The 26,377-nt window shown below is 43.6% G+C and overlaps 2 protein-coding genes across 5 annotated transcripts in view; both read left to right on the plus strand.

The window, feature by feature from the left end:
- LOC140365177 (CLIP-associating protein 1-B-like) overlaps positions 1-16,114 on the plus strand; it is a 182,173-nt gene extending 166,059 nt beyond the window's left edge. Inside the window, exon 43 of the mRNA XM_072451485.1 lies at positions 16,101-16,114. The gene's annotated coding sequence lies outside the window, so the exon portion shown is untranslated. The remainder of the gene's footprint in view (positions 1-16,100) is intronic.
- The window catches only part of agap1 (ArfGAP with GTPase domain, ankyrin repeat and PH domain 1), a 135,162-nt gene continuing 111,199 nt past the window's right edge, over positions 2,415-26,377 (plus strand). For 2 of the 4 annotated variants that reach the window (XM_072451977.1, XM_072452056.1), the window contains exon 1: positions 2,415-2,650. In XM_072451977.1, coding sequence (XP_072308078.1) covers positions 2,488-2,650 — 163 coding nt within the window. In that variant the 5' untranslated portion in view covers positions 2,415-2,487. Of the gene's footprint in view, positions 2,651-20,812; positions 21,369-26,377 lie in introns of those variants that run through there. The other 2 variants (XM_072451817.1, XM_072451900.1) reach the window with 1 other exon arrangement.

A 26,377-nucleotide genomic window follows, 5' to 3' on the forward strand; every position in this document is an offset into this window, starting at 1 on the left:
TTTTCCTTCATTCTACTGCTGCTGTAAAGGTTCTAGACTTATCCAATCTTTTACTCTTTTGTTATTTTATGCAAGTAAAACAATATTTTCATGGTTAGAGTTCTGTCATGAATAACTAAAGGTTGAAATATGGTGACTGAAGACGTGTAGATGAAAAAAAAAAAATATACATATATATTTTTGTTTGATATTTTGATTTTGCAGTGCAGTGCCAAAGAGGAGCGAGACCTTTTGAGAAACGTGCACAGATTACGCGTGACAAACGTGTTTTCAGCAACCAAAAAATGCCCTGTGCCAACACAGGGTTAACCTCTAAATATTAGGGAGCAGCTCCTCTGTCCCTCCGTCCCTCCCCTGTCCCTCCGTCCCTCCCTGTCCCTCCTCTGTCCCTCCGCTATCCCTCCTCAGTCCCTCCTTCGTCACTCCTCTGTCCCTCCTCAGTCCCTCTGTCCCTCCTCTGTCCCTCCGCTGTCCCTCCTCTGTCCCTCTGTCCCTCCTCTGTCCCTCTGCTGTCCCTCCTCAGTCCCTCTGTCCCTCTGCTGTCCCTCCTCAGTCCCTCTGTCCCTCCTCTGTCCCTCCTCTGTCCCTCCTCTATCTCTCCTGTGTCGCTCCTCCTGTTTATTTTAAATGTTTATTTAACAAATGTATGGAAAACAGTTACGCTAATGTAATAAGCCAGTAACAGTGATTATACGGACACAATGGTAATTATTTCTTATTTGTTCTTGCCTAGCGCTGACGTTGGTTGAATGACACAGAATGGAAACAATAAAAACTCATTTAACCATCAGTTCTGGCCTCATTCTTGTTGCTATTAACAGCGGCTGGCAGCCAACTGCAAAGGTGCATTTCCCGCCATCCACTGGGTTGAGTGTGGCCTCAATTCCACTGGACGCCACGCTCCCCTTTTTAGAATCTAACCTTTGAACTTGCTCTGCTACTGACCGCTCTTATAATGATATAAAGTGTATAATCCGTGTGCACCCGATTCCTTTCCGCTGTAAATCCCACGAGTTTTGAAATGAAATAAACGCAGTGGTCCGAGTCAGCACCGTGCAGAAAGCAGCAGTTTGTGCGTGACGGCCGTGGACCCCCAGTGGTAAAAGTGATCAACTCTCAATCAACTCAATTCTGCGCTGTCCCAGAGGCTGTGGGCGGCGTGGACACTCTTTTTAATCTCCTAAACCAGAAAAGGTTTGAGAAGCTCTGCCGTAGAGACGTATTTTTAATAATTTATTTTGTTTACGTTTTATTGTGAAACACGTGTCGGAAGTCACCTGGTGGCCCCTGGGAGCCCACACACTGAAGGGTCCTGCCGCTGTGTGTGCGAGGATGGACGGATCTGGACCTGTTACCTGTGATTCATCTGCGGACTGTGGCCCCCGGGGCTGACCCCTGCAGCGGACCGTGGGCTAAGCTCTCCCCACCGGCGAAACACCTTATCCGGGCTGGACCCAAGCGCTGCGCCCGTTCTTGGTTCCGAGAAAAACGAAGCTGGAACACGGCACAAAACTCCCGTCCTCCGCGGCACAAAACTCCCGTCCTCCGCGGCACAGACACGTCCTGCCGCCGCTAATGGATCTACCCCGCTCAGAGTGACACCGGAGCCGGGTTTGTTTGGACTTTCTCCGCGCTCTTTCCTGCTTTAAAACGCTAAAAACGGATGTCTTTCCCATCTTTAGCATGGTTTAGAATCGTTAGCATTAGCAGTAGCCGGGGCTAGTGCAGTTACTAAGCAACAAGGCCACCCTGTTAGCCGTTATCCCCGGTCCACATTAGCCTTACGCCTCTTGCTCGGAGCTACCCCGGAGAGGAGCTGCCTTCGTCGGACAGCAGCTGGAGCAACAGTCGGTCCTTTCCTCGGTGCGAAAGCTACAGCGGAACTGGACCATTTCTCACCGTCTTTGACCCGTGTTCTAACCCACTGATCCAGCCCATGTTGGGTGCATTTGACTCGTGTTTTTATGGACTTTAACACTAAATGAATTCAAAGTTTCCCCCTTTACCTTCTCTGGTCCTTTAGCATTAGCCGCTAGCTTTGCCCCCTGTCTATTTACGTCCAAGAATCGTGGACCAAAGTGGATTTTATGGATATTACGTTGGATTTAAAATGATAAAGAGGACCTTTCGTTTCTGAGCGCAGTTGGGACATGGGGTAGCGGTGTGAAGTTACCCCAAAATCTGTCACTACAGCGGAATTCAGAGAGAAGCCTGCCCCGGGGAAGGCTGTCTTTCTAAGGGATACAGTCTGGAGGGATGTAAGCGCTGGGGAAAAAAAGCCTTTATGACGCACTGCATGATTTAGACACATTGTTCTGCAGCGTTTGGCTGATGTGTGTCAACGGGTTGAAGGTGATTTAACGCGGTTTGGAGGTCACAGAAGATTCGCACCGGGAACGCAGAGGGGACTCGGGGATCCGGGGGGGACGGACGGACGAGGTGGCTCAGTTTTCGGCGTCGGCACAACCGAGGACCCGGGCTGTAGCCATGAACTACCAGCAGCATCTGGCCACCTCCGCGGCGATCCGGGGCGAGATCCAGCGCTTCGAGTCCGTGCACCCGAACATCTACTCCATCTACGAGCTGCTGGAGCGCGTGGAGGAGCCGCTGCTGCAGAACCAGATCCGGGAGCACGTCATCGCCATCGAAGGTGGGTCCAAACACGGGCAGATGTGCGGGGCTCCAGTACACGGTCCTCCTCTGCTCAGATGCACTGCACTCAGGAGCTTTAGAGTTTGGATTGGAGCAGGTTGTTGATGATCTGTTGCTGTTGCTTGTTCAGTTTTGTGATTGCATTTGTTTGTTTTTTGGTGGATTCCACTGGTCCAGTCAGTCACGTGATTGTACAGTACCCCCTTTGTGTCCAGGTTATTCTTAAAAGCTGGACCTGACAAGGGCTAAACCAGGACTGCGGTTTTGTGCATCTATCTTCTCACTGATTATTAACTCATACTAAACATCATCATTTTTGTTGTGCGATAAATCATTCCCAATATCTTGCATTTGCATCTGACATCTGATGACTCGTGAAGGGACATCCAGAGGCAAATAGGTTAACGTTTTTGTTTGTTTTGATAGTAAAAGGATTCATTATTAATAGTATTACATAATTATATTACCACTGTTGGGGTTGGTAGACCTATTCCTTGTTCATTAACCCAATGACATGACGACAGATGACCTGTTGTTTGGTCCATGAGCAAGACACTTCATCACGCTTGCCCATAAAAATGTGCTGATATCAAAAATGGCAGCAGTTGTAGTAGAATTTACCCTCTGCGTGTCACTGTTCCTGTTCGTTTCCCACACTAGCTCAGATAAAAATAAATAAATGTTAAATTGGGTCAAAGCTGCTGTCTCATTCTCCCAGAATCCTTTGCAATGAGTGATTCATGGTTCAGAGGCAGAGAAGCCCTAAACACAGAAACATTGCACTTTGTGGACAAATGAGAAGGATCCAAAGCCTTTCATTCAGGACAAAATAAATGGTTTAAAATACTGTGACTCGAATGGCCTGCCTGCTGAAGAAAAACATAGACTATAAACAATATAGAAACTAATGCCACTGACGCAGTAACACAACAAAAACGTTCCGACAATAAATATTGACCTCAGAAAATCATTGTTCCATCTCTTTTATTGGACAATAATTCAATTTAGTAATTATCGGACAGACCTACGACCTGATGAAAGGAGGCGCTCATCACAAAGTGGAATTCTGTCTAAACATACATACTAACAATGATTTTAGTAGTCTGCTAGTCAAACAACAATTTCTGTTGAACATTGAGGGCCGTATTTTGCCCCCAATCTTAACGTTAACTTGGGCGACGGCCAATTGATGACGGCGCAGGGGGTGGAATTCTAAACAAGAGGTTTGATCATGACAAAATATGAGGTGAAGTGAAGCAACTTGAGGGCGTGGTCTGGTGCATTCTGTGAATGGCCAGAAGTGTAACTAATACACTTCAAAACTAGTGCACAGCAGTCATGTTACTATCCCCATATGGAGCAGATAATCATAATAAAACAACTTTCATTGTAATGAATAACATACATTATAAAATATATTTTATTATATGTATGTATATATATATATCTATAATATAATATATAGTATATAATATAATATAATCTATTTAATTACGTGGTTAATTTAGTCTCCCCCTCACGTAAACATTGCAGCGCCGTTACACATTCAGCTCTTAAAGCTCTTTGCTGGACACTTCCACCTCTGACTTTGGACCTGGTACTGGACCAGACTAAACTCTCCGCACTGGGCGACAACTATCACCGAGGAGCCTGGCATTGGGAGTCTATTTAGAATTATTTTCTCTCAAGGTTGGCAGCCCTATGTTAACTAATACAATTGGAAGGAGAATTACCTGGGATGACGGAGCCCAGGCCAACTTCCGGAATAAGGTGACTGTTCCAGTCGTCTTCAGAGTTTGGACCTCGGAGGGACATTTTCTCAGTTTCTCAGAGCGCCAATCGTCAAGTCAGAAAAACTATTACCAGTTTTATTATTATATTGTTACTGATCTTTATTTAACCAGGAAGGTCCCACTGAGATTCAGAATCTCTTTTGCAATTACAATAAAATTGTTTTATTGCCTTGTTTTTTTTTATTTAGAATTGAAAATCAATTGAATTGAATGATAACAATGAATGATTAGTAGTCTACTGTGGCTCTGTATACTGTAGTATAGGATAGTACTAAAAAAATCGATGTCTTGATATATTGTGACGACATCAATACAGGGATGTGACTCACGAGTCACTGTGGTCCAGAGCTGGACAGTGGTGGAAGTGACCTCAGTCTGTTTGGGGATGTGCGGCGCCTTTAGCTGCTGCATGCGTAAAAGTCATCTCCAAACAAACACACACAAATACCTTTCGACGCGCCCTTTGCCATGCGCACATTGACAATTTCAGACAATTTAACCGCAACACAGAGCTAAGTTTGTACGTAGTGTGCCCAAAGGAGCTCGAGGTCTTTAGCGGGCTGTGCTGTGAATTGGGAACACGAGAGGCTCAGCGGGTACACCGCTCTCGGTGACCTCGACCAACAATATTAGGCTGAAATCAGAATGCCTTTTATACATTTTATTTTGTTTTTGTGTAATTTTGTCTAAATAGACAATCTGATATTTTTGGGATTTGGAAGGTGAAATGGTTGAAAGGTTAATTTCTCATGATCTTTATTTTTTGTGTAGTTGTTTCCATTAAAACTTTGCATGTTTGGCATTTTATCATAAGACATTATAGTATTCAAGAATGATCAGTGTTGTCACAACCTTTGGGTGACCCCACCAGTGCTCTCCCCAGAATATTTTAAAGGGATGGTAAATATGCCTCACATGGGGTTGCATTTTCCTTCAAGGATGGTTTAATGTACCATCATAATTTCCAAAGGTACATGCACCCTAAATATACTAATACATGGTGTATCGGCCTATCCATCATCTAGATTAGAAATTTTAATATTGGCTTCCCAAAACTTAAAGGAATAATAGAAGACTTTTGGCGCGCAATCTGAGTCTCATTTCTGCAGCGTGGACAGCAGAGTAGTTTTCCCACATGTCAATCATTCCCTGCGTGCAACTGCTCGTTCCCTGGATATCAGCACGTTTCCTTGGCTGCGCATGTGTGGTTGATATGCCGGTGTGTGTTTAGCAAGTTCCTTCAGTGTACAAAAGTACAAAATGATGACAAAGAAAGACTGTTCGAGCTCGAGGAAATCTGTGGAGACGAAGATGCGATGCAATCCGTCGCGCTAATAAATAATGCACGCATGCACATAAAAAAAATAAAAGTACTAACAGTCGCTTGAGTTCTCAAATCGGCAAAAAATCCTCTATTCCTTTCATGGAATCATGGAAATGATAAATAAACATAAAGACATAGTGATGTAAATGTATTATCAGTGAGCACTGTATCATAATACACAATTGTATTCACAATTTTGGTATGTAATGAAAATTGGCACAGTTTTAGCTAATGGATGAAGGCAGTATTATAATGCTGAAATAATTTAGACACATCAACTCTTCCTGGCCTTTTCCTCCTTTGGCTGTTGTCTTGGCGCGATGGCAGAACAGGTGGAGAAAGTGGCTTTGGTGTATTAACATTACAAAGTCCAATAACGGAGGCGATTGGCTCCGGGGCTTTTCTGGGACCTACAGATACTACTTTAGTGAATGTCTTTATTTGCTCCCAGAGCTGCGTCTTGAGGATTTTTTTTTTCATCGTTGCAGGGTTTGTTTTGGGTCTTCTTCCGGGTCGTGCGTAGCACGTCACTAGAGCGTAATCTCTGATTGGTTGCTCTGCCGCAAAAAAGTTGAGCTTTGTTCAATTTTTCTGCGTCGGACGCTTTGGACGAGCGTCTTAAGCGTCCAAAGCGTTCGACGCTCAAACGCCCCCTACACTCCGCGCCCAACGCTCGAAACTCTGAATACCATTTTGATTTATCATGTTCCATCCCTGAATGTACGTAGCGAGACCCCTGCCCACTTTGAAAACCACCGCTTTTGTACAGCCTAGTAAGTTTGAGAATACTGATAAGCCTCATAGACAATCAAGTCTCTCTGAATATAACAAACAGCCCTAATGCACAAAGAAAATGGACATTGAACCCGGTTTTTGAGAAATGGGAACAAGAGAGAGAAGGGAGGACTGACATGCAGCAAATTGTCGGGATTCAAATTCCTAACGTCCATGTGCAGCGGCCGGCTGCACATGGAGCCTGGCATGTGTGCTACCGCCTTAATCACCCGACCACTAGGCAGCATGCCCTGTTTTATGAGAGTAGTGAGCGTGTTAGGGTCAATCCAGAGACTTATTCTATTTAATCTCTACGTGCTGTTCAGATCAGTGTGGACTCAAAACAACATTTCTGGTGGTTTTCCTGGCCTGCTCACAGTCCTGTCCAAACGAGCTGTAAAACAGCTGCAGTTCATCCAGAACGCTGCTGCTCGGGTCCTGACTAGAACCAGGAAGTACCATCACATTAGTCCTGTTCTCAGGTCTCTGCACTGGCTCCTGTGGCTCAGAGAAGAGACTTTAAAGCAGCTCTGCTTGTGTACAAGTCTCTCCATGGCCTAGCACCAAAGTACATCTCGGACATGTTAGTGCCATATGAACCATCTCGGCCTCTGAGGACCTCAGGGACCGGCCTCCTGCTGGTGCCAGAGTCAGGACTAAACATGGACTGGCCTCCTGCTGGTGCCAGAGTCAGGACTAAACATGGACCGGCCTCCTGCTGGTGCCAGAGCCAGAGTCAGGACTAAACATGGACCGGCCTCCTGCTGGTGCCAGAGTCAGGACTAAACATGGACCGGCCTCCTGCTGGTGCCAGAGTCAGGACTAAACATGGAACGGCCTCCTGCTGGTGCCAGAGCCAGGACTAAACATGGACCGGCCTCCTGCTGGTGCCAGAGTCAGGACTAAACATGGACCGGCCTCCTGCTGGTGCCAGAGTCAGGACTAAACATGGACCGGCCTCCTGCTGGTGCCAGAGTCAGGACTAAACATGGACCGGCCTCCTGCTGGTGCCAGAGCCAGGACTAAACATGGACCGGCCTCCTGCTGGTGCCAGAGTCAGGACTAAACATGGACCGGCCTCCTGCTGGTGCCAGAGTCAGGACTAAACATGGAGAGTCTGCGCTTCAGTTTTATGTAGATTAAATCTGGAACAGTCTTCTTAAAGATGTGAGACAGGCCTCTACTCTGAAAATGTTTAAATAAAAATGCATTCATCTGCATTCTTTCCTTTTAAAGTACATTTTATAGTTTATTATTTATGTTTTTATTTGTTTTGTATTGTATATTTGAATGAATTTGTTAACAAATGGTTCTCTACAAATAAACTTGCCAAGGTCGCTCACTAGGGAATGGTGAATACTTGTCCTAGTTTATATTGCAGGTGTGCTCAGTGCTGCACTCTTTATGCTTGTTCTGCTGGTTCCTCTGAGGTGACACAAGTGACACTGACCCAGTTTGATGTTCACATTCCAAGCACATTCTAAACCTGCTCACAGCTCCGATCCACAATATTCACAAATTTGAAGTATGTTTGCCTGTCAAGATTATTAATATATTGACTCATCCTTCAGTAAATGAAAGATCAAACTACATTTTTTGGGGCTGAATATTTGTTATCTGTATATTGTTATTTTTTGGTAGTATATCAAAATATAAGCTTGAGTATAAGGTTGAATAATTACAACACTGTTTCTTTCTGCTCTTGACTTTTTTGACATGCTTCATTTCCAGGTTACTGTGTCTCGCAACACTTTTAAAGGTGTAATGGATGTTTTTTTTGGCCCAAATCTGAGTCTTATTTCCTTGTGGCGTGGACGGCCGATTAGTCCTGCCACATATCAATCATAAAACGCACCTACCGCTCACCTGCAGCCTCGTGCGGCTCGTCCCCAGGAGAGCAGCACGTTTCTGCGTCTCTAAGCGCATGGATCTATCATAATATAGTTCCCTCAGTGTACGGGACAAAATTAAGACGGAGGAATACAGTTCCAGCTGGCTCATCAGGGTTGGGCTTCGCCCTAGGAGTGGACTATACACATGCTCATAGAACTAGATATCGCCCTGTCTTGTTTACAAAAAGCAGCTTGTGAAAGTGTGTAACACAGACCGGATCAGTTGGAGTCAGACTGGATGAGACAGGTGATGCATGAGAGAAAATACAGGCTGGATTTCTATGAAAACAGTTGTAGGACATTAGTTTTGACGCAGCATACTTTGATTGGCGGGGCGGCCCGCCTATTCAGTGGTTGGGTAAAAACTTCCGTTGTCTGTTCTGTGGGAACTCTGTTGGTTTAAATGGAGAACGGGGGGAAAAGTCTCGCTGCTAAAATATACTATAAAGCAGTTTGATTTGTTTAAAATATATGTTCATGTGACCAACAATTCAACTGCACCGATTCCCTGGGCCAGAAAACGACTATAGTCTGTGTAGGTCGGGAGCCCCATGTTAACTAAAACAACCAGAAGGAGGATTACGTCGTATGCCGGAGCCCAGACAGGCTTCTGGAATAAGGTGAATAAATAATAAAGTGAGTCCATGATTACAATGATCCTTGATACACAGCTCACGATTTTTCAATACATGCAGTAATCAATATATTGCACAACACGTGATATTCTGAGATATGTATATTTGTTATGAAAAAGATCACAAACCTTTTATGAAATGCACCCAATTTTCCTTTCTCTAAACACAATTGTAGAGTTGTCATACTGCTGCCCACAATATTGATGCTGTATTTCAAGTAATCACTTTTGTCAACATGACATCTTTGTAACCTAAGATACTGCAGTGTCTTATAGACAGATGATTAATTATGGATGGAGCAAACCCACTTAGACACAGGCAGAAGATGCAAACTCCACAGAAAGGCCTCTGCTACAAAGGGAGAGCTCTGGGTAAAAACCAGGACTAGTCCAGATCTGAATCAAGAGTCCCGTGTGAACCTGGATTTGAAACTTGACTCGAGTCTTTGAGAACAATCTGATAAAAGACAGAATGCTGCCTTCAGGGACCACACCAGCGCAGGACAAAACACAACCAACAAACTGCTCCAGTTCTGGGTTAGACTCCTGATCTGGAAGCGTGTTACTGTGGCAGTGTGGCTTTCCTGTCAGATGGAATAATAATAATAGCAACAGTTATTTCTTCATGTTGACTGCACTGAACTGGGGCATAGGATCATGGTCTTTGTAGTTCTCTCTGTTTTTGTAGCTGATGTAACTAATTGCTTAATGCATTTAGGCAAAGTGGCTTGTAATTAGATTTACAGCCCATATTATTGTGAGACTTATTGATACCATAATATTTCGGCTTTTGTTACAGCCCTAGTTGGAGTTTGTGGGTTATATTCCTGTTGTGTAAAAGCTGGTGTATGTAAATAAATCCATTTAAAATGGGAAAAGCTTTTATCCACAGTTACATGAGTCTCAGGACTTCTTTCTTTTCTTTTTCTGTCAGCACACATTTTCTGTTTACTATAGAAAAGCCCTGAAGCTAGACCAGGTCTAAAACGGATCTAGACCAGGTCTAAAACCGGTCTAAAACCAGTCTGGACCAGCCAGGTCTAAATCAGGTCTAGAACAAGACTAAACCAGGACTACAATAATACTAAACCAAGACTGGACCAGGACTAGTCCTGAAATGTAAACGACAGTGAGTGTTCTGTCACTTCACACATGACTCTGCACATTCATAACAAACCATGAGTCAGCACTGTATTTATACCACACTAGAGTCCTGCTTTAGTCCTGCTTTAGTCCTGCTTTAGTCCTGCTTTAGTCCTGCTTTAGTCCTGCTTTAGTCCTGCTTTAGACCTGCTTTAGTCCTGCTTTAGTCCTGCTTTAGACCTGCTTTAGTCCTGCTTTAGTCCTGCTTTAGTCCTGCTTTAGACCTGCTTTAGTCCTGCTTTAGACCTGCTTTAGACCTGCTTTAGTCCTGCTTTAGACCTGCTTTAGACCTGCTTTAGACCTGCTTTAGACCTGCTTTAGACCTGCTTTAGTCCTGCTTTAGTCCTGCTTTAGACCTGCTTTAGTCCTGCTTTAGACCTGCTTTAGACCTGCTTTAGACCTGCTTTAGTCCTGCTTTAGACCTGCTTTAGACCTGCTTTAGACCTGCTTCAGACCTGCTTTAGTCCTGCTTTAGACCTGCTTTAGTCCTGCTTTAGACCTGCTTTAGACCTGCTTTAGTCCTGCTTTAGAGCTGCTTTAGACCTGCTTTAGACCTGCTTTCGTCCCTGCTTTCGTCCCTGCTTTAGACCTGCTTTAGTCCCTGCTTTAGACCTGCTTTAGTCCTGCTTTAGACCTGCTTTAGACCTGCTTTCGTCCCTGCTTTAGACCTGCTTTAGTCCCTGCTTTAGTCCTGCTTTCGTCCCTGCTTTCATCCCTGCTTTAGTCCTGCTTTAGACCTGCTTTAGACCTGCTTTAGACCTGCTTTAGTCCTGCTTTAGTCCTGCTTTAGACCTGCTTTAGACCTGCTTTAGTCCTGCTTTAGTCCTGCTTTAGACCTGCTTTAGACCTGCTTTAGTCCTGCTTTAGACCTGCTTTAGACCTGCTTTAGACCTGCTTTAGTCCTGCTTTAGACCTGCTTTAGACCTGCTTTAGACCTGCTTTAGTCCTGCTTTAGACCTGCTTTAGACCTGCTTTAGACCTGCTTTCGTCCCTGCTTTAGACCTGCTTTAGACCTGCTTTCGTCCCTGCTTTAGACCTGCTTTAGTCCTGCTTTCGTCCCTGCTTTCGTCCCTGCTTTCGTCCCTGCTTTAGACCTGCTTTAGACCTGCTTTAGACCTGCTTTAGTCCTGCTTTCGTCCCTGCTTTAGACCTGCTTTAGACCTGCTTTAGACCTGCTTTCGTCCCTGCTTTAGACCTGCTTTCGTCCCTGCTTTAGACCTGCTTTCGTCCCTGCTTTAGACCTGCTTTAGACCTGCTTTCGTCCCTGCTTTAGACCTGCTTTAGACCTGCTTTAGACCTGCTTTCGTCCCTGCTTTAGACCTGCTTTAGACCTGCTTTCGTCCCTGCTTTAGACCTGCTTTAGTCCTGCTTTCGTCCCTGCTTTCGTCCCTGCTTTCGTCCCTGCTTTAGACCTGCTTTAGACCTGCTTTAGACCTGCTTTAGTCCTGCTTTCGTCCCTGCTTTAGACCTGCTTTAGACCTGCTTTAGACCTGCTTTCGTCCCTGCTTTAGACCTGCTTTCGTCCCTGCTTTAGACCTGCTTTCGTCCCTGCTTTAGACCTGCTTTAGACCTGCTTTCGTCCCTGCTTTAGACCTGCTTTCGTCCCTGCTTTCGTCCCTGCTTTCGTCCCTGCTTTAGACCTGCTTTAGACCTGCTTTAGACCTGCTTTCGTCCCTGCTTTCGTCCCTGCTTTAGACCTGCTTTAGTCCTGCTTTCGTCCCTGCTTTCGTCCCTGCTTTAGACCTGCTTTAGTCCCTGCTTTAGACCTGCTTTAGTCCTGCTTTCGTCCCTGCTTTAGACCTGCTTTAGACCTGCTTTAGACCTGCTTTAGACCTGCTTTAGTCCCAGCTTTAGTTCTGCTTTAGTTGTGGGGAAGTGGCACTACTCTAACCACAGATGTGGATTATAATGTAATCCAGATTAAACTGGATTAATATAGACCTCATTGCGCTGTTTTAAACGAACAGTTATTGTTTTACACACAATAAGAGATACTTTTCTCATAACATGCTGTTGGAAATGTCATAAACACTAGTTCTAGTCCTGGTCCAGTCCTGGTCCAGACCCTGTCCTAGTCCAGATGAGTCCCTGCTAAAGGAAGTGTCTATTTTAATCCCTGCTATTGTTTTCAATGCCACGGAAACAGGACGCATCAGTTTCGACCCAACATAACAAGGACTAAACCAGGACTGAACCAGGACTACATTCTTCATTGCATCATTTTATTTATTTTTTTACAGTGAAGTCTAAATCTTTAAAAAAATATATATATTTCAATCAATGTTGCTGTTGCTGCTGCTTTTAATGGCAGCTGGCCGCCAACTGCAAAGGTGTATTTACCGCCATCTACTTATAAGCAGAGGTACGATTATAGCGTAAAACATATTAAACACAACCGCTGCTTTAGACCTGTTTTAGTCCTGCTTTAGTCCTGCTTTAGTCCACTTTAGTCCCAGCTTTAGTCCCAGCTATCGTCCTGCTTTAGTCCCTGCTTTAGTCCCTGCTTTAGTCCTGCTTTAGTCCTGCTTTAGTCCTGCTTTAGTCCTGCTTTAGTCCTGCTTTAGTCCCAGCTTTAGTCCTGCTTTAGTCCTGCTTTAGTCCTGCTTTAGTCCTGCTTTAGGCCTGCTTTAGTCCTGCTTTAGGCCTGCTTTAGTCCTGCTTTAGGCCAGAGGTACGAGTATAGCGTAAAACACATTAAACACAACCGCCATCAAAAGTAACACAACAAAAACGACAACATTGGTTCGATCAGATCAGCATCAGATCGGCGTCAGATCAGGGAACAATCAGAGAAGGAGAATAGGAAGAGAGAGAGTGTGTGTTCCTGTGAGGTTCAATAAAGCTCCTGGCCCGTTACCGCGTCTCATCGTTCTCTTCACTCGCCTGAACACGTCATTGCTGTCCTGAGCCTGCAGCGATGCCAACCAGCATCTAAAACATCTCAAATATCACCTTATTTCAGCCCTAACTACACCACAACTGCACATTTAGCTGAGCGTTGCTTGGCTCTAACATCAGTGCTGTTTGTTCAGTCCATGGCGCTGTGTCATACGTCCTTCACGAATCTTAAAAAAATAATTGTTCCAGTTGTGCATCTCACGTTTTCTCGTTTGATCGAACGAGGAGTCATTCGGAGTGTCTCATTTCAGTCAAATCAATAAAAGAATATAATTTCCTCTACATCCAGGACATCCGAGCCGACTGAGGCGCAAGAGCATCGATTCACGTTTTTTATATCAACTTCAAGGTCACACCGTGAGAGAGCTTTTAGTCCTGGTTGAGTATCTGTTTTTAGTCCTATATTAGTTCTGTTTTTAGTCCTATACTACTGGTTTAGACAAGTTTTATTCCTATATCAGTTCAGGTTTTGACCCATTTTTAGGTCATATTAGTCTTAGTTTTGACCTGGTTTAGACCCGGTTTATTTCGTGCTTGTTTTTGGCCCTGGTTCAGCGGCAGTGATTCCTGATGTCAGCGCGCTCCCTGCTGGTCACTTGATGTAACTGAACTCTGTTTGTGTAGTGCCTGTAGTTCCCCGTGTGTCCAGTGGAGGTCGCCAGTGCCTCAGCTCTGTGTAAATCCCCAGAGACGTGAATGTGGGTCAGACCTGCCGCGGCACCATCAACACATTACATAACTCTATCAAAATATCAGTATTGTCAGTGTGTATTTTGCTGAATTAAACATACACAAGGCTACATTTCTGAACTATAAAACCCTAATAACTACAAATAGAAGTGAATCATTATCTACAGTTAGAATATTTCTATCCTGTGGGAACTAAATATAATTGCACATTGCAGCAGCCGTGTTCTATCCACTCTGCTCCAGAGCGGCACTATATTCTGCTTCAAAAAATACATACATTGAACTGTAGTTTGAGCAATATATTTCTGTTTCAAATCTAGGTCTAATCTCTGAACGAATGACATGAAACCATGTAATCCACATAATCTGGATTTATACAGGTGGATTTTCCCTGGTTCAGTTCCATGCTTCACTTTAGTCCTAGTTCAGTCCTGGTTTAGTCCTAGTTCAGTCCCCGGTTTAGTCCTGGTTCAGTCCCTGGTTTAGTCCTAGTTCAGTCCCCGGTTCAGTCCTGGTTCAGTCCCTGGTTTAGTCCTGGTTTAGTCCTGGTTCAGTCCCTGGTTTAGTCCTGGTTCAGTCCTAGTTCAGTCCCTGGTTTAGTCCTAGTTCAGTCCCTGGTTTAGTCCTGGTTTAGTCCTGGTTTAGTCCTGGTTTAGTCCTGGTTCAGTCCCTGGTTCAGTCCCTGGTTTAGTCCTGGTTCAGTCCCTGGTTCAGTCCTAGTTCAGTCCTGGTTTAGTCCCTGGTTCAGTCCCTGGTTCAGTCCCTGGTTCAGTCCCTGGTTCAGTCCCTGGTTCAGTCCCTGGTTCAGTCCCTGGTCCCTGATTTAGTCCTATATAATTGTATCCAAACATTATGGTCACACCAAAGCTTGGCCCACGCCCACATTTCAATAATAATGAGCCCATTTGCATTTCAGCCCTGACCCGTTTCTGCCTCGAGCTAATCTCCCCATCTGCGTCTACATCACACGGGGCCTGTATAGAACTGGTTTAGTCCCGGTTAGACCCAATTTAGACCTGGTTTGATCTCGGTTCAGTCCGGATTTGGAACATGTGCAGATCTGGACCAAGACAAGTGGATTTCACTGTTGAGAGGTTATTTCTCATTTTAAGTACAGTACCATGACCTTGTATTTCTCCGAAATCTTAGATAAAGCTTGGTATTTGTTTTTTAATCAAAATAAAGAGTCCCTTTAAAATCTCTCATCCGAATGTTCAAAGTTACGGAAAAGAGGCGACTGAAGGCAGAATGAAGTGACCACATTTTCAATTATTAACTGACATCAGATATAAACGCTGGGGGATGTCTTGCAAGAACATATTTATGAATAATAGCGTTTTCCATAAAAGAAAAAGAGCTACAATAATACGAAGATTGCTTGTGCTTTTTAATTGTTGTGTAATCTCTATAATCTCTTTTTATTGTGTGTGTGTGTGTGTGTGTGTGTGTGTGAGTGTGAGTGTGAGTGTGTGAGTGTGTGAGTGAGTGTGTGTGTGTGTGTGTGTGTGTGTGTGAGTGTGTCTGTGAGTGTGTCTGTGAGTGTGTCTGTGAGTGTGTCTGTGAGTGTGTGTGTGTGTGTGTGTGAGTGAGTGTGTGTGAGTGCGTCTGTGAGTGCGTCTGTGAGTGTGTGTGTGTGTGTGTGTGTGAGTGTGTCTGTGAGTGTGTCTGTGAGTGTGTCTGAGTGTGTCTGTGAGTGTGTGAGTGTGTGAGTGTGTCTGTGAGTGTGTCTGTGAGTGTGTCTGTGAGTGTGAGTGTGTCTGTGAGTGTGTCTGTGAGTGTGTCTGTGAGTGTGTCTGTGTCTGTGAGTGTGTCTGTGAGTGCGTCTGTGAGTGTGTGAGTGTGTCTGTGTCTGTGAGTGCGTCTGTGAGTGCGTGTGCCTGTGAGTGTGTGTGTGTGAGTGTGTGTGTGTGAGTGTCTGTGAGTGTGTGTGTGTGAGTGTCTGTGAGTGTGTGTGTGTGAGAGTGTGTCTCTGAGTGTGTGTGTGTGTGTGAGAGTGTGTGTGTGTGTGTGTGTCTGTGAGTGAGTGTGTGCGTGTGTGCGTGCGTGTGTGTGAGAGTGTGTGTGTGAGAGTGTGAGTGTGGAGTGTGTGTGCTGCAGTCCATTTGGCCCAAGTCAAAAGGTTGTATTTAGCTTGGACAGGATCTTTCTTCCATTCTCCCGGTTGTTCCTGAAGACAGTTTGTAGTGGCTCTATAATGAGCCTGGTGCCTTTAAACTCCGCCTCCGTCACTGGAAACACAGGGAAACCTGGAGCGGATCATCACAGCTCCTGGACTGGTCACGTCCTGGAGCTGAACTGAGCAGGAACACACAGGTCAGGTGAAGACGTGCAGCCCTCAGAGGAACTATCTTTGCATGATTATGTGCACACATCAAAATCCACTTGAAGCAAGCATATAAACGCATTATGCTGATTAAATGTTCTAAATGCAATATTTGGCATTTCCATCTCCTGTCATGCACCACTTGGTTCCTGAAGTAAATTTATTTTTCTATGAATAAAAATAGCCTCCATTGGGCCTTTTTGTTCCCTCCACATTGGTGTAATATTTCATATGCCCCGCCCTCTGTGTGATGTCAGAAACTTGTGATAGTTCAGTTCTGACCGTTCAGCTCAATGGGGACGACAGTGAGAGGCTAGTGCAGGGCCAGAGTGAGGCTAGTGCAGGGCCAGAGTGAGGCTAGTGCAGGGCCAGAGTGAGGCTAGTGCAGGGCCAGAGTGAGGCTAGTGCAGGGCCAGAGTGAGGCTAGTGCAGGGCCAGAGTGAGGCTAGTGCAGGGCCAGAGTGAGGCTAGTGCAGGGCCAGAGTGAGGCTAGTGCAGGGCCAGAGTGAGGCTAGTGCAGGGCCAGAGTGAGGCTAGTGCAGGGCCAGAGTGAGGCTAGTGCAGGGCCAGAGTGAGGCTAGTGCAGGGCCAGAGTGAGGCTAGTGCAGGGCCAGAGTGAGGCTTGAGCCCATATTCTAATACTAATTAAGCAGTAACAGTTTAAACATTACAATATTATCCACAGCATGAGCTGCAACAAATAAATAGCAGAATTACATGATAATGTGTCAGATATGTTACCTATTCAACCTCTATAGTTTATTCAAGCTTATCTATTGCAAAGAAAATATTCCCACAAAAAATAATTGATCAATAATTGGCGTAATACAGGGGTCGGCAACCCGCGGCTCCGGAGCCGCATGCGGCACTTTAGATATGTATATACTTGTTGTTTTATGGTTTCTGTAAACATTCTTAACATTATCCAATGCTGTACATTTGTTATAGTAAATATTACATTTCAACATTTCTGTCAACAAAGATTGGGTCATATCCCGCTGGTATCAGCGCGACATGGCTGTTGTAAACAAACCCGAATAAAAGAAATGATGAGAACAGAGGATTCAAGGAAGAATCGTTTGCTTTCTTTGCCAATGCAGAAGGATCGTCTGCATGTTTGTAATGAGAAGCTGTCAAATAACAAAAAGAGTCATTTGGAAAGACATTTCCAGGATGACATGAAGGATTCTCCCAAAGACAGTGAAGGAAAGGGACATTAAAACAGCAGGAAACATCACCAATCGTCAAATCAAGGACATTAATTCAGCTCGAACTCAAGAGCCTGTGATGATCTAATATAGAACTCTATTCCACTGTTGCCTGGACACGGGGGAAAGAGAAGAGGATTGTATTGTTATTAAGGACTGCATTTTTGTTTTTTTCAAATTCAAAATAAAAGTGACACCAAAAATCAGATTTCTTAATAGTATTTCTATTATTTCATAAATGCAAAAATACATAATTCATTGTAATGGAAGTTAAATAACTATAGGAGTTTTTCTTTATAAGAAATCTTCTACTGAGAGTGATTTTTAAACTTCCTATAAGTTGTTGTTGTTGTTGTTGTTTTATGGCGGTTGGCATCCGAGTGTTGCATTACCGCCAGACTTTATTCCTCAGACGTTTCGTAGTCCTGTAGTTGTACATAGTTGTAGACTTTATTCTTTCGGTTATTTGTTCTTTTCCTCTTTATCTTCCTGCGTTGCATCAATGAAATTTCCCCATGTGTGGACAATAAAGGAATATCTTATCTTATCTTATCTTAAACTTAAAGCACCAAATATGGTATTGTAGTGTAGTCACTCTCCCCAGGGGGCGCTTCAGGGGAAATAAACCTTTAATCAGGAATGCTCATTATATATTTGTAGCCTTGTCATTTTCATAGTCGGCTAATATAGCTAATACAGTATACACTTAAATACACTTATAAACATTGTCTGATTTGCTTGAAACTCATGGATTATATTCTCCTCAAGACGCCATGACAAAAAGTTTCCTGCAGATATTGTGTATTTTCACAATTGGCCAGCAGGGGAGCAATTAATGCCTTCACTTCCTCTTCCTTTTATTTTGATGAAACATTTCCTCTCGTGCCGTGGTTTTAGCATTAGCGTTAGCATCAGCATTAGCGGCGGGTCTCTGTTGCTAGGTGACGGAGGTACAGGGAGGAGGGAGTTTTAAAGAATAAAGTCTAAAGAATAAAGTCTAAAGAATAAAGTCCAAAGAATAAAGTCTCCGGCCCGCCCCGGCTCAGTGTGAACGGGCCTTTATAGTTCTGGTTCCTGCTGTGACTCCGGCCCGCCCCGGCTCAGTGTGAACGGGCCTTTATAGTTCTGGTTCCTGCTGTGACTCCGGCCCGCCCCGGCTCAGTGTGAACGGGCCTTTATAGTTCTGGTTCCTGCTGTGACTCCGGCCCGCCCCGGCTCAGTGTGAACGGGCCTTTATAGTTCTGGTTCCTGCTGTGACTCCGGCCCGCCCCGGCTCAGTGTGAACGGGCCTTTATAGTTCTGGTTCCTGCTGTGACTCCGGCCCGCCCCGGCTCAGTGTGAACGGGCCTTTATAGTTCTGGTTCCTGCTGAACGGGCCTTTATAGTCCTGGTTCCTGCCGTGACTCCGGTCCGCCCTGGCTCCGGCTCCACTCCGGCTCTTCCTCCCTCCTCCGTGCTGGGCCCCTGGAGCGTGCAGACGGAACAGCGGAGCGTGTCGGGACCTCTCGCCGAGTGACAGCGCCTCTGCCCGCGCACGGGAGCAGCAGAAAGGGTCGCTGTTTGTGCGGAGCTCTGGTTTTATATCCACTTTTCTGACTTTTATCTGAAAAGCGCAGCTGAATGAAGTTCGGTCCCGTCCGCGCCTCCGACCGGACTTTGTGCGGCGGTGTGACCGGCTCTGGGGCTCGCTGCGGGGGATGAGCGCACACAATGGGCCGGTGACAGCGGCGGGACACGGCTCACGCTCCGTTTGTCAGAGAGAGGCCAAGATCCCGGATCCAAATGAAATGATTTTGACCTGGGAATATCTGGAGACGCTCCGGAGACTCGCTCCAAACCCTCTGTGGATGAAGTCGGATTAGAGCTGCTTTGGCCGCACATCTGGGGAGATAACGCCACGGAATCCTCACCCATTTTCCATCTCTCAACATTTACTCACTTTCCCCCAGTTTTTGTACTTGATTTATCATGTTATTTATTACTTACATCTGCTTTACAGCACATTTTAACACATTTAGATATTCCTAAACTGAGCTGGAAAGCATTATATCGTTGTTTGACCCATTTTCATGCCATTAAGTCAAGGTAAACTTGACCTTTTTCTAACATTTCTCGTCTGAAATCTCCACGTGTGCTTCTGGCAGTCTGTTTCTTATTTTAGAGCGAAATATTCCGGCTTGGGTCCAGTCCACTTCCTCTGAGCCCTCTGTGGAGATACCACTAAAGCTACTACCAAGTTTTACACTTCCAATGTGTCACAATTAGGTTAGAGTTGTCAGTAATTCTTTAAAACGATTATTACTATTGTACAATTGCCTATTGAGCTACGATTATTTTTTGTAGTGTATGATTAATATAGTATATGATTGAGCGTTGCGCTATAGCCAGTTTACTGTCAATCTTATTCATTTTCAGGCCAAAGTGCTCGCTATTTCCCTCGGTTATTTATAAGTACTTGGCCCTAACCACAATAAGTTCTGTTATAATGGTATATATAGTCATTATAGATTAGTTTCAATCGAGCCCAGCTATTTATGGTTTCTGTATGGTTCAATTTACATAACCGTAATTGATGCATTCTTTAAAAATCGATTCATTTTAAAGATTGTATCTAGGTTTAATTCAGTTTTCTCACCGTTTTGGAAGCTATTTCTTGCACACATTCTATAGACTTCTCCTCTTCATTATTCATAGCCAGCATTTAAACCCATTTTAAGCTAACATTTAACCTTTACCCCTACATTTTCAAACATATTTTTCCACATTTTTGAGGATGTATTTACTGGATCCAGCCATGGAAAGCGCCACTCCTCGCAGAACTGTGTACCGCATCTCTTTAACTTTGGTCAAACGTGAAAGTTTAGACGACTCTCAAAACGGAACAAACCAATCGGAGGAATCCAACGTTTTCAGACGAGAACATTCGGTGGACGTAAATCGAACTGGATATTTGGAGCAGCTACAAGAAGCGGATGAGATTGAGCATTTTGAGTCAACACCGCGAGGAACCAGGAGGAACTTTAGAACGTTCAGCACCGGACAGCTTGAGATGAGACGCAAGAAGATGATCAGGATTCAATGCTTGGAAAAAGACAGAAAAAGTTTAATTACAGAGCTGAAGAATGGGCCAGCTCGTCAAAATAATAATGTGGACAAAGGGGTGAACAAGGATAACGTTTGTGAAGCTCTGAACTTTGACACGAGCTCAAATTGTGAAGAAAATGTGCGTTTCGATGAAGACAAAAATGCAAAAATACCACAAAAAACTAAAAATGGTCAGAAACAGTTTGACGTCGGTGAAAAAGTTGAGCAAAATAATTCATCCGATTGTGCTGCAGGAGGGAATGAAAACTGTACAGATGTCGGGCAAAAAAGTGAAGGATTTGCAAATGAAATGGTTCGGGATATTAAATGTGGTGTAAATGTTGACGAAAATGAAGCCAAAAATGGTTCTGAAATGTTGAAATTGCTCGAGGAAAATGACAAATCAGAAAATATGACGGCAAAACGACTACTCAAGGCTAAAAGCGTTGACGATCGCTGTGCGGAGACCAAAACAAATAAAATGGCCGCCAAAACGTCCTCTGAGTCGATGCTTCGCCGCAGCTTCAGTTTCAGACACTGGAGCGGAGGAGAACTGCTCAAACTCAGAGCTCTTTCTAAGGCGAAACATCACGGAAGTTCTGGAAATCTCCCACAAAAATCCTCGGATAAATTGAGTTTTGGTCGCGCCAAAAGCCGAACGTTAGAAGTGGGCGCGGTGCTGAGTACCTCCGAGTTTGAGGATCCCGACTTGTTGAAGCGTAAAACCAGGACACTGGACAATAGCGACCTGTTGCAATCGGACAGAGATTCGTCTGGATTGGCCGGGTTTTTCCGCGGCGGCGAGACGAGGGGAAGCGAGCGGCGCCTCGTCCGGTTTTTCAGTGGGATTTTCGGGAAAAGGGAAAACCAAAGTCCGATCGGAAGTCCGAGTTTGAGCCGAAGTCTGAGAAAAGGGAACCGGAGCGACAGTGGAGACATAAGCAACTCTGAAGGTAAAGTATCTAAGAACATTTACAGTATTCATGACTGTTTTCATTCTGCTCTGGTGGTAAAAGTTTTGTAATTCTGAGGTTACGTACTTTGACTTTAAGCCCGTCCAGGAGCGCCAACATTTGAGAGAGAACTGGAATTCAAACTGCTAAACTTATCAAATAATCTCATGCATTTCACAGTTGTAGAGGTCTAAACTGCAGAGGTTTGAGACACAATATCTACTTGTTTATAGAGGAAAGGTTCTTACTTTGAAAACTTTCAGTCTTTGCGATTTTCTCATTGTGTTTTGATCCGATTGTGATACATGCAATCCATATTACTGCTGCTGCTCCTGTGTATTTGTACTTTCTTTGTCAAGGATTTCCTAGAAGTTTAATTGAAAATAATTCGGGCCATCTTGCATGACAATTTATGCTTTGAGTTTTGCATTTTATAATTAGCGTTGTAGAATAATAGATGGCTCTTTGGTCTGACTTTGAGAGAATGGGTGGTGTGTTTCACTCTTTGGTTTTCTTTGACGTGTCAGGAAATAAAGTTGTGTTTATCCAGAGTTGTTTATCTAGAGGTGTTCCCTGCCGATAAGTCTGTTGTGTTTACTGATGCCTCCGATAGACTCAAGTGTGACTTCAGCTTCAGAGATGTGTAACGAAGCTGCATGTGCATGTATATTTAAAGTTTACGGGTTAGATGTTGGTGATGCAATGCTAGTCTGTGTATTTCCTCACCGCCAAACCGTTTATATTGTTTACATGTTGCTATACATATTGTTGATCAGATGAAGTCGCTTTTAAAACGATGCCAAAGTTGACAAAAGGGAGGATGCTTTTCATAGAGCAAACATAAGCCATGGCTGCCGTTCTTGCTTTCATTTGGCCACATTCTCTCTTACGGTGTCTTTGAAAAATTGATGTTTGAAGGCATAAAGTTATTGATACTGTATTTCTCCTTTTTGACAACATTTTGGTAGTTAGGCGTTGTTGCGTCATGTTTTTAGATAAACTTCCTAGATGAATGTCCTTTTCAAAATAAGTTGTTTTGACTCTACGCATCTCCGTCCTGTGTTTCCTCTGCTGAAAAGCCTCGCAACACTGCATAATGCTACTGTGACATCTGCTGTTGGACGTGTGTAAAACATTACTGTTGTAGATTGTACAACTGATTATCATTAAAAGTGAGTCCTACGCATATGCTGTGCTTATGCACGCTTATGTAGCTTATGCACGCTTATGCACCCTTATGCACCCTTATGCACGCATAAGCTGTGCTTATGCGTGCATACTGGTCTGGGGTCGAATGTGGGTAAATGGAGTCTTGGCTTAAAATGTTTTAAAACAGGACTAAAATTTTACTATACAGAACAAAACTACATCAAACCTGGGACTAAAGTGAGGACCAAAGCGAGGACCAAAGCGAGGACCAAAGCTAGGACTACAGCGAGGACTAAAGCGAGGACCAAAGCGAGGACCAAAGCGAGGACCAAAGCGAGGACCAAAGCGAGGACCAAAGCGAGGACCAAAGCGAGGACCAAAGCGAGGACCAAAGCGAGGACCAAAGCGAGGACCAAAGCGAGGACCAAAGCGAGGACCAAAGCGAGGACTACAGCGAGGACTACAGCGAGGACTACAGCGAGGACTACAGCGAGGACTACAGCGAGGACTACAGCGAGGACTACAGCGAGGACTACAGCGAGGACTAAAGCGAGGACTAAAGCGAGGAGACTAAAGCAGGACTGTACTTGGACTTGTTGGAGTCTTTTCGTCAGCCTTTTCCATGTCGTGACCCTTTAGCCTCAGACTTCCTCTGAACATTTCTATTTACATCCTCTGGAAAAAACACAACAGCTTCACTGTTCTTTACGTCCCTTTAGTTCTTCTATAGGCAGGACCTTGTCAAAATTGAAATTCTTTTTTGACTAAAGAAGGATTAGTCTGCTAAAATGGAGCGTGGAACTAGCAAAAGCTCTCAAAACTGTCCAGTATCTCTGTGGCCCTGCATCTGACCCAAACTGTACTCACGAGTGCAACCACACTTTCAACTCAATCCCTGCCTCCTACTTTCTGCTGTTGTCTCATATAAATGGACCTTAAAGACCTTTGTGAACTGAGACACTACTGGCGTCCGCACAGACAGGTTTTTCTGTTCTTCTAATTATGACTTCGTTTGGTGGCGTAGAACCTGTGGTAAATATTTATCATAGTTTTGCTTCCGGTAAGTTGCAGTTTTGGAAGAAAGTTTGAAAAATAAACCTTTTTAAATTACATTAACTAGTAGAGCTCAGTTCTAAACCGGAATCCCTCTATCTATGTCATCAAAGAGTGACGTGCCATTGAAAACACCATTTTCACTTGACTGACACACTTTTTTGATCATCCAACAAAATAAAGGTGTTATTTGGTATTATTGTTGTCAAATCATAACTGTTGTGTAATTTATATAGATTTTTGGCTCTTTTACAATATGGTTGCTAGGTAACTGCAGAGGAATTACTTCTATGTTATAGCTCTTTTTTTCAACCAGGAAGTAACAGTCATATAGATGACCCTGTTCAGTCCTGGTTTAATCCTGGTTCAGACCCACTTTAGTCCAGTTCCAGTTCAGTCCTGGTTTAGTCCTGATTTAGTCTGTTTATTACAGAATAAGCTCATCAGTTGCATTCACATTCTAGAGTCCTAATTTCAGATGGAGGGCGGGGCCTATATAACTCTACGGGAGATTCACTGTTTTTGAAAGAAATATCCAGACTTATAATTTACAAATGTTGAACCTTATTCATATTAAGGATTTGCTCCATGAACCTGTCATATTAATATTATTGAAAGTCCTTTCAACGGACGGCAATCAGTTATTGCGGTTGAATAATGGTACAACTTTCTAAAGCTTTTTTAATTTTTTTAACGTTTTTTCATTAATTATAACAGAGGATACTTTGATCTGTTTCAATGTGAACAGGTCAACAAATCTGCACTATGACACCACTGAGACCTGTCACCAACTCAATTTAAACCAAGTTTCAGAATGATACTAAATTATGACCATTGCCGTAGATTAATAGTGTAAAACAAATCTTATCTTTTGAATGGGGAAAATGTCCTCAAATTATTGCATGGGAAAGCGAGCTGAAACCCATGAATAGAGATTCAATTTTACACCTTTGTTCATTTGTCTCATTGAAATGTTTGCTTATCCCCTCTTAAGATGTTGTGGTGACATTTTGTACCAGTATTTAGTCCGTTTGTTCTGTTGTTGTTCCAGCGATTAGCCTCCTCCCCATCAGTGTCAGTGAATGTTTTTTTTAGAGGTTTAGTTTCCACTGTGGATGAGAAAAGGATGTTTCTGTTTGGGTTTCAGATAAAACTAAAGACTTGGATTCAGTCACAGGCCTGACATAATAATCAATATAGCAACAAACTAATATATTGCAATAACACCAAGGTCCTCCACCCGACAGAGATGTACACTTAATAAAACTTAAACATTTTTATTCAGTCTAAATTAGCCATTATATATTCTGTCAAAATAAAACTTAAACAATTTTGATTAATACTTTAATGCATGAACACATTTGTTTTAAAGGACACATATTCTTAATGATTTGTATTCTTATTGGCCTTTGAACATGTTCTTGTACCTTTTTACTTAAGCTATTTTCTTTTCGAGCTTAAATAATGTATGTACAAAAAACCATGCATTACTTTTAAGTAGTAAGACGTTCCTTCATGAGGATGTGGTGTTAGCACTACCTCTACTGGCAGCAGAGGGAATTACCATGGGAAGTAAACCAAAGCTAGCTTGCGCCGCCATCCTAACACAAGCATGCAGTTGTAATGGACACTATTTTATGTCAGAAATGCTCAGAACAAGTTTGGGGATGATTGCTGTATTTAGAAACGGCACAGGAGACCGCTGGAAATCTACCTGTGATGTCACAAATCTGGTCAATTTGTCTGAAAATCCACACTATTACCTACAGAGCACTATTATCATGCCATTTTTAGGGAATGTCAATCAGGTAAAAAAAAGTAGTCCACGCAGCGTTGGTCAATAAAGACCATAATGCATTGGGGGGGTTCAACTGGGCACAACAGCTGTACAAAAGCAGATATAAGAGCTGTTTAAAGGCACCATTGCCCCGTGATTATGAATAAACTACTCTAAAACAAATTGTTATGTTGCTTACCTTAGCTTGAGCTGTAAAAAAAATCACCATTCAGTGCAAAAAGTCGTTGAAGTTGTTTGATTTTTAACGTTCCATTTGTGTTAATAAACTTGTATGATTTATATTAGTCCATAAATACAAGCGTGTCAGACTGATTTGACCAATGTTCATAACAGAAATCCCTTTTTATTTGAGTTTTGTGGAGGAGAAAGTTGTGAGCTGTTAAGAGTGTGGGACTATGTTGTAATTTTTGTGAGGCTTAGGGAAGAAGCAGAGAAGACGAGCTCGTAAACGGGATGAATGAACATTGGGGAAAATGTTATAACGTGCTTAAAAGAGGGGGAAAACTCTTGAATAATACTGTTCCACATTAGGTAGCTACCAGAAGGTCCGATCTCTGGCTGGTTGAGACAGGAAGGATGTCTGATATAAAAACTAGAGACCTAAATCTAATCAACATGAGACCAGCTCTGACCTGGTTCAGTCCTGGTCGTGGTCTTGACTGAGTCTTGGTGGTCCGAGTCTCTGAGGAGGTCTTTATCTCAAACTAATGATGGAGTGGGACATAACTGACATTCCACACAGTCTACACTCACCGGACAGGTACAATCAGGGTCGACAGCAGGGACTAAACCAGAAGCCTGTATTACAAAGCTGGCTGAGCTTGTCCTGGATAAGTTTCTCTTACCCTGACATGAGCGTCTCTGAATATGTTGTACTATGAAACTGGTTCACAAGTCACTTCTTCAAACGTGAGGAACTGTCAGTCACAATCACGATCGTATGCAAAGAAATTATAGATAAATTGTAAGCAGTTCCTGTGAAGTTAATTGAAAGTATGACTATTACTAA

The sequence above is a fragment of the Eucyclogobius newberryi genome, unplaced genomic scaffold (genome assembly GCF_026437365.1).
Source record: "Eucyclogobius newberryi isolate DKJ021-1_F unplaced genomic scaffold, fEucNew1.0.hap1 SCAF_1, whole genome shotgun sequence".
Classification (NCBI taxonomy): Eukaryota; Metazoa; Chordata; class Actinopteri; order Gobiiformes; family Gobiidae; genus Eucyclogobius; species Eucyclogobius newberryi.